Consider the following 9,160-nt stretch of genomic DNA (forward strand, 5'->3'; position numbering starts at 1 on the left):
TCACTTGCTTTCTGAAGCAATTTTGATACACCATAGCTTTTTCACGGCATTCTTTACTTCCGCATTCCGTAAGGTGTAGATGAGGGGGTTGAGAAAAGGTGTACCAATGGTATAAAACACTGCCACCAACTTGTCCATGGGAAAAGTGGTTGGAGGACGTGTGTACATGAATATACAAGGACCAAAGAATAAGATGACCACAGTGATGTGAGAGGTGCAAGTGGAGAGGGCTTTTTTCCTCCCTTCCGCACTGTGATTTCGCAGAGAGTACAGGATGACAAAGTATGAGATCATCAGAAGCAAGAAACTACTGGAGCAAATGACTCCACTGTTGGACACTATTAGGAGGTTGATCACATAAGTGTCCATACAGGCAAGTTTCAACAAGGGCTGGAGGTCACAGCAATAATGATCAATCAAATTGGGTCCACAGAAGGGCAGTTTCAAGGCCAGGAAAATCTGAGCAATAGAATGTATAAAAGAGCCTATCCAGGCAAGAACAATCAAGATGATGCAGACCTGTCTTCTCATGATGGTCGGGTAACGCAGAGGCTTACAGATGGCCACATAGCGATCAGCAGCCATGAGGATGAGGACAAAGATCTCCATGGCACCAAATAAATGCAGAGCAAACACTTGTGTCATGCACTCATTGTAGGATATGAAGTTCTTTGCAGAGAGAGTATCTGCAAGTAGTCTCGGGGCAGTGGTAGTTGAAAAGCAGATATCAGCCAAAGATAAATAAAATAGAAAGAAATACATGGGACTCGCTAGAGATTGACTGAACTTGATGGTCACAATAATGAGCAAATTTCCTACCACAGTTCCAGAGTAGAAAATTGAGAATATTATGAACACCACTTTCTGCTTCACAGAATCCTGTGTCAATCCTAACATTATGAACTCAGTAACACTCTTATTTTGATGCATTGTTTCAGTGGATGTGGGGAAACAGATGTTAGGAATAATTGAACTGGAAGGAGAAATTAAATAGTTTGTAAAATGAATACTGCATTTGGAGTTCAAATGCCTGTGGGTGATCATGGAATTCCACTTACCTCGGAGTAATTGCATCTCCGTTTATTAGTTTTTATGAACAAAGTAAAATACAAAACACTTAAATATTGAATTTGTTGCCTACGTTTTTGATAGGAAAATCATGAAAAAATAAGTGTTCCTTAAAAATAATTAACATAAATGTAAAGATTTGCTATCAGTGGATTATCAACTGAGCTAAATATTTACCTTCAGTTTTCAGCAAGCATTTATCAGAAGTAGCCTGTTGTACAAATAAAGAGAGAGAATGTGAGTGTGACATATGTTAAAGTATACACATAATGGTGTCATCTGATAGTGCAGTTATAAAATTTTATCATAACATATTAATAAAAGTTACATTGTTTTCCTAATTTATTACTTTTGGGGACTTTTTGAGCATAATTTCTTAAGAAACTGGATATGCCTTATGCTATAGATAAGAAAAAGGAGAACATCAACCATATATCTGAACATCTTTTCAAAATTCCATGTTCACAGCTTACACAGTAAGAATCCAGAAAAGAGCTCAAGAAGTTCCAAGTCGTTGTAGAAATTTTTCAATGTGTTTTTTGTTCTGTGTGTCCATTCTTTTGTTAAATCTTAATTTTAAGTAAGAGAAGTCAATGTGAAAATGTAGTTTCTACTATTCCTGTACATCTAATTATATGCCTGATCCATTCACAGTGCATCAATATTTTTTATTTTGATATCAATACAAAAGAACAAAGGACATTTATTCATTTATAAAATGAATACAAAAATTTGACATGCTATTTTTCTATTTAAAGAATTAAACTTTTGAATATATATTTGATTTCATCATATTTTAAGACATTGAAATTAGAATACCAAGCAAATTTTGTTTTCAAATACAAGTAGTTCTTTAAAATTGAATTAAAATTAGCTTATAGTGCTTGCAAAGGCAAAGAGTTATACCACCTCATATGGTTTTTATGAGTTTATTAGTGATGTAGGTAGCCAAAATGTATTTTCAGTTTACATCTGGGAAGTGATACGTATGAGAGAATCTTACCACATATGACTACTGGCATCTTGGCAGCACAGTGGCTATGCATTGGTCTAACAGTAAGGTGTACAGTTCAAAACCACCAGTCGGTCTCAGAAACTCACAGGGTAGTTATACACTGTCCTATATGATTGCTATGAGTTGGCATTGACTCGGTGAGGATTTTGGTTTTTTTCAATATATCACCCATTAAAATTGCACAATATTCGTATTTATATCACTATACATAGAAACATATTATAGATGTTACTGTTGTGTATCCTCAGGTTGATTCCAATTGATAGCAATCAAACTATCATAAGGTTTACTATACTGTAAGTTTATGGGGCTAGATCAGAGCTATTGTAATAACATTCAACAAAGTAGTTCTTGCCAAATACTAAGCACAACTGAATTATTTTCCAATAAACCTTACCAAATTCTATGCAGTGGCTGGGATATTCAGCTGTTCTTTTTTCTTGCCACTTTCACTCGGAAGTCACCCACTCAAATGAGGAACAACAACAGCAAAAAGGGGAGCTTCTAAACCTCTGATTGTTCGGAACCAGGGCCTTTTCCATTTCACATTTCATTCACAAAGAAGCTTAGGTTTTCCTCTGTTCACTAGAAGGCAAACTAAATTGGTCACAGTATCATCCCTCACGCTCTGAAACCCAAATACTCCCAAGATTATGACTGTCATATGCATCGCTTTTGTCTTCCCTGGAGGAGTATTTAACCTGAATGATGCAAAATATAGGAGTCTGGGGAAGATCATTCCCTAAGTGTCCCTTTCCTCCCAATTAAGAAGTCTGATCCAGATGTACGACAGCTTATGAGGGATTTATTTACACATGTATTTCTTGAGGGCCCAATCACCTCTCCTAAAGCCCCACACATCCTGTTTATCTAAAATTGGAGGACATGCACATGCCTGGTCTTACCAAACCACCAGTCCCTTTAGCCTCAGAGCAGGGGAGGCTTTGTGCCTGAGTAGTATTTTAACGGCCTTGGTAGTCCTGGTGGCGCAGTGATTACACATGGCACTGTGATTTGCAAGCTCTGAAGTTCTAAACCACCAGCTGCTTGGTGGGGAGAAAGAGGGGATTTTTCCCCATAAACACTCACAACAGCTACAGTCTAGCAAACTCACAGAAGTTCTGCCTTTCTATAGACCAGAGATAAGAATGTGCATTACAAAATTCTCAAGGGATCAATAGACAAGAAATAATAATAAAGATATATGCATCCTATGCAAAACCCGCAATATTCATCAAAGAGACAAAAAGGGAAATCACCAGATCAACAATAATTATTCACGACTTCAATACACAATTCTCAGAGAAAAACAGATCAAAATGTAAGAAACTTAATTAAAATAAAGGAAAAGCAAACCAGCACAATCAAAATTTTTGACCTACCAGATATTTACAGGGCTCTCCAACCAACAGCAACAACTACAAAACACACATTCTTCTGCATGCACACAGCTCATATTCAAAAATAGACCACGTGCTGGGCCATAAAGCAAGCTTGAAAAAATTCAAACACAGAGAGCTGATTCAGGCCATCTTCTCTGGCCACAGTACCATAAAACTGAAAAAAATCACCAATCACCACCGCACATAATAGTGAAACTATCCAACTTTGAGGAAAAGGAGAAAATGAAGAGAGCAGCTAGGGAAAAACAAGCAATCGCATATAAAGATTCCCCCATAAGAATATGATCAGACCCATCAGCAGACACTATGAAGAAGAAAGAATGGATTCAAATATTCAAAAAATTGAAGGAAAATAATGCAGACCCAAGAATTCTCTACCCAGCCAAGTTATCTATCAAGATAGATGGAGAAGTAAGAGTCTTCCCAGATAAGGAAAAACCCAAAGAATGCATTAGAAGAGATGCAGCTCTACAAAGATCCTTGCTGTCCAGTATAGGCAGAGGAAAAGCACTCACCAAGCATAAACAGGAGACCGCCACATAGAGCAACCTCACCCAGAGGGCAGCAAAGAGGAAACAGACCCCCAAGATACCATTGGCTTAAGGGTGGAAAGAAGTCAAGAATGATACATACACACACAGAGAGACATGCAACAAAACCCACATGGAAGAACCATACCAGCCAGTGTGATCAGGAGGTGCCAAAGGGATCAGGTATCCGGTATCAAAGAACAAAAAAAAAATCTATCATTGTGTGCTCACTTTCCCAATACAATCACTGAAGACAAATGGGTGCATAAGCAAATGTGGTGAAGAAAGCTGATGTCACCTTGCTATCAAAAGATATAGCATCTGGGGTCCTAAAGGTTTGAAGGTAAACAAGCACCCATCTAGTTCAGAAGCAGCAAAGCCCACATGGAAGAAGTACACTAGCCTATGTGATCAGGGGTGTTGACAGGATCAGGTATCAGACATCAAAAAAGAAATCATATCATTATGAATGAGGGGGAGTGCAGATTGGTTGCCCAAGGCCCATCTGTAAGCAAATGGACAGTCCCTAACAAAAAGGTCACGGGGAAGAGACAAGCCAGCCAAGTGCAGTGTAACAACAGTGAAACAGACAACTTTCCTCTCATTCTTAAATGCTTCCTCCCCACCCACTATCATGATCCCAATTCTACCTTACAAATACGACTAGAGCAGAGGATGTACACTGGTACAGATAGGAACTGGAAAAACAGGGAATGCTGGACAGGCAATCCCTTCAGGACCAGTGCTGTGATTGACGATATCAGGAGGGTTGAGGGATGGTGGGTAGCAAGGAGGAACTGATGAACGGGATCTACATATAACCTCCTCCCTTGGGGATGGACACCAAAAAATGGGTGAAGGCAGATGTCGGACCGGGTAAGATATGACAAAATAATAATGATGTATAAATTATCAAATGTTCATGACGGAGGGGGAAGCGGGAAAGGAAGGGAAAAAATGAGGACCTGATACCCAGTGTTCAAGTAAAATGCAAATGTTTTGAGAATGATGACAGCAATAATTGTACAAAAGTGCTTGATACAATGAAATGTATGTATGCATTGTAATAAGAGTTAAATGAGCTCCAAAAATTTTTTTTAAGTAGTTGATCTTGAAGTTTTGGCATAGGGGTAGAGAAAATTAGTATGGGAATTAAAAAAATTTGTAAGAGAACAGTCATCAGTGATCAGAAATTTGGTATTCTAGCAAGAACATCTGAAGATGTTAAAGTATATGATTTATGGCATTATAATATAACTTTAAAGTATATGATTTATGGCATTATAATATTTTGTATTGTTGTAAAAAATTATTACATATATAGTGGTAGAAAGAAGCACAACTATATTGTCTTCTTATAAATAGGGAAAATATCTAAGTCATCATAATTTTTGCCTTATCTGGATGCACAATTAATGTTACTGGAAGCAGCAGATAAAAAGTCAAAGATGCATTGTTTTCAGTAAATTTGATGCTTAAGACTTCTTTAGAGTATTAAAAAGCAAGGATGTTTCTTTGAGTATTAGGTGCATCTTATCCAACACATGGCATTTTTAATTGCCTCCTATTCTTGTGAAAGTTGGACATTGAATTAGGAAGACTTAAGGAGAATGAACACATTTGATTGTAAGGGGACAGTGAGAAAGAGGAAGCACTCAACAAGATGGATTGGCACAGGAATTGCAACTTCCGGCCCAGCTCCAGCGTACAAACAACTATGAGAATGCACCATGACCGGGCAGTGTTTTGTTCTGTTGTGCAAACTCTCGCTATTGATTCGAACTGACTCAATGGCAACTAACCAGGACATCTAGGTTGGAAGTTTGACCTAGGTATCTCAGGACAGCAATGTGTCAGGGACGCTGTGTTTCTTTTGTGGTTAGGTACCAGAGTGGTTCTAATTTTTCTGGTTAAAAAAAATGATTCAGCCAAGAGTCTACATGAAGCAAAAAATAGAAAAGTTTTGTTGAAAGTAAAAAGACAGAGATGCCACAAAATAAGTGTTTAGTACACTTGACACAAATTCAAGTGGACAGCTGGGGAGAGAGACCAGTGTATCCTGACTGCCTGATGGGTTCCCTTTGTCGACTTTTATCTTGCCTTAACCCTTGAGTCAGCTTCTTTAGTGATTTTTTGACAGTTCAATTTCTGAATGTTATTTGTTTAGCTGCTTTAGGGTTGTTTTGCTCATTCTGTTAGGCTGGGTCGTCCAGAGAAACAAAAGCAGTAACACTTATTTTTTTAAAACCATTTTATTGGGGGCTCATACAATTCTTATCACAATCTATGGTGTCAAGCACATGTGTACATCTGTTGCCATCATCATTCTCAAAATTTGGGCTTTCTACTTGAGCCCTAAATATCAACTCCTCATTTCCCCACTCCCTCTCCCTCCCCCTCCCCCATGAAACCTTGATGATTTATACTTTATTATTGTTTTGTCATATCTTACACTGTCTGAAGTCTCCCTTCACCCACTTTTCTGTTGTCCATCCCCCAGGGAGGAGGTTATATGTAGATCCTTGTCATCGGTTCCCCCTTTCTACCCCATCTTCCCTCCCAATACTGGTCGTAAAGGGGTCATCTGTCCTGGATTCCCTGTTTCCAGTTACTATCTGTACCAAGGTATATCTTGTGGTCTAGCCATATTTGTAAATTAGAATTGGGATTATGGTAGTGGGGAGAGGAAGCATTTAAGATATAGAAAGTTGTATGCTTCATCGTTGTTATCCTGCACCTTGGCTTGCTCCTCTCATCCCCGTGGACCTTGAGTAAGGGGATATCCAATTTACTACAGATGGGCTTTGGGTATCTACTCTGCACTTACCCTCATTTACAATGATATGATTTTTTTTTGATGCCTGATACCTAATCACTTCGGCACCTTGTGGTCACACAGGGTGATGTGCTTCTTCCATGGGGGCTTTGTTTTCCTGAGCTAGATGGTTGCTTGTTTATCTTTCAGCCTTTAAGTACCCAGATGCTCTATCTTTGATAGCCAGGTACCATCAGCTTTCTTCACTACATTTGCTTATGCACACATTTGTCTTCAGTGATTGTGTCTGGAAGGTGGGCATCATGGAATGCCAATTTAATAGAACAAAGTGTTCTTGTATTGAGGAAGTACTTGAGTGGAGGTCCAATGTCCACCTGCTGCCTTAATACTAAACCTATAAATATATGTACATAGATCTATTTTCCCACCATCCCATATGAATTTATTTATGTATGTACATGCATTTATTTAGACCTCTATAAATACCCCTGGTCCTCTAGTCCTTTCTTCTATTTCTTTTTACTTTCCTCTTGTCCCACAGTCATGCTTAGCCTTCATTTAGGTTTCAGTAATTTCTCTCAGTTACATTGCCCTTACAAGGCTTCTCAGACCTTCCTTGCCACTAATTTTTGATCACTTGTTGCTCTCTTATCCCTGAGTTGGTCAACACTCCCTCCTTACCTCCACCTCCCCCTCTTCCATGTCTTCCTGGAATGATCGGTCCTGTTATTTTCTCCTCCAGACTGTTCAAACAGTCTATCTTATCTAGATAGATCTGCAGACATAATAATATGCACCCCCCAAAAAATCAAGGTATAGCAAGACAAAGCAACAAAGGAGAACACAATGATGACAATAAAAAAGAAAAGCAATGTCCCATAAAAGAATAAATTAATTAAAATAAAAAGAGAAAATTTCAAAATTTTATAAAAGAAAGAACCTGTACATAGATCAAGGTGTTATTTTTGACCTCTAGGCCCATCCTCCCTTCAAGTCTGATTGGGTGCCATGCTCTGGCCCCAGAGTCTATGCTTCTCACTCCCTCGGGAGATCCCTGCTCTGTTCCCTGGTTGCTCTGCCACACGCCTTTAGTGTTTTGCTTCTCTGTTGCAAGGTCAGTCTGGTCCAATCCTGACACTGAGTCTCCAGTGTTGTACCCTGTAGGGCCATAGGTCGGCGAGGGACCTTGTGTCTTATAGAGGAATCAGCCATATAGTCCACTTTGTGCATTGGTTGTTTGGAGCGGGGATATCATTCTCCAGTCCTGGTGGCCCAGGATGTGCTCAACTCTTTCTTCCTCCACCTTCATTTGCTCCCGTGTGGTCTGATCAGGCATTCCCCACTCCCCTAGCTGCAGCTTCAGTGCATTCCTCTAAAGTAAATTCTTCTGGGGGGAGGGGCAGTTGTCCAAGTAGCAGGTATGGGGCCCGAGCTCTCAGGCCCTTCCACTGGCTCCCTTCTCCATGTCGGCTTGCTGCATTCACATCGGGAACACTGGATTTAAGTCTCATCCCTCTTTCCCTGTAGAGATAGAATCAATTCCCTCTCCCTGTGTGGGTCAGTGCCCCATTCCCCGCCTCACATCTCTTTTTTTTCTCCTTTCCTCCGCCACACTCCTTTTTAGTTGGCTACCATAAGTACCCTTGGATTTGGTCTGGCACCTGCCATATTACCTGGAATTAGCCCCTAGAGTGTTTGTACAGTAGCTTTTTCTCTGTGCCCCTTCTGCATTTTTCTTTTCTTGTTTCCTTTTATTTTTTTATAAACTTACCTCAGTATACTCATGTACTTGTCCTTTTGTGCTTGGGTTACTTCAGTTACCATAATTTCCTCTAGTTCTTCCCATGTGGCAATATGCTTCATGCATTCAGCACTGCTTTTTAGTGATGCATAGTACTCCATTGTATGTATGTAACAGAGATTTTTAGTCCATTCATATGTTGATGGAAATTTGGGTTGTTTCCAACTCTGCAATTGTGAACTTTGCTGCAATGAACATTGGATCACAGTTGTCTGGCCATGGTTTATTTCTTGTCTCTTCTGGGTTTATGCCCAGTAGGGGGATTGCTGGGTCATATGGTAGTTCAATTTCCATCTGTTTTAGAAATTGCCAAATCGATTTCCATAGTGACTGTACATACCTACAGGTCCACCAGCAGTGGATAAAAGGTCCTATCTCACCACAGCCCCTCCAACACTTGTTGCTTTCTGGTTTTTTTAATTGAGCAATCTTTGAGGGTGATAGGTGGTATCTCATAGTTGTTTAACTTTGCATTTCTCTTATTGCTGGAGACCGGGAACATATTCTCATATGTTTATTGACCATTTGGATTTATGCCCCTGGGAAACTTCTGTTAAGGTCCTTTGC

The 9,160-nt window shown here is 39.5% G+C and overlaps 1 protein-coding gene across 1 annotated transcript; it reads right to left on the bottom strand.

The window, feature by feature from the left end:
- Positions 1-1,913, bottom strand: LOC142446513 (olfactory receptor 4C11-like). Its single transcript, XM_075548262.1, has 2 exons — positions 1,897-1,913; positions 1-937 (listed from the first exon to the last, which is right to left on the bottom strand). The coding sequence occupies exon 2, from the start codon at positions 928-930 to the stop codon at positions 1-3; it is 930 nt and encodes a 309-aa protein (XP_075404377.1). The 5' UTR covers positions 931-937; positions 1,897-1,913.
- Between the last annotated feature and the right edge of the window lie 7,247 nt (positions 1,914-9,160).

This window comes from Tenrec ecaudatus, chromosome 4 (assembly GCF_050624435.1).
Source record: "Tenrec ecaudatus isolate mTenEca1 chromosome 4, mTenEca1.hap1, whole genome shotgun sequence".
Classification (NCBI taxonomy): domain Eukaryota; kingdom Metazoa; phylum Chordata; class Mammalia; order Afrosoricida; family Tenrecidae; genus Tenrec; species Tenrec ecaudatus.

What these genes read in the sequence shown, in the direction of transcription:
- LOC142446513 (XM_075548262.1), bottom strand. Translation starts at nt 930, where the DNA reads ATGCATCAAAATAAGAGTGTTACTGAGTTCATAATGTTAGGATTGACA.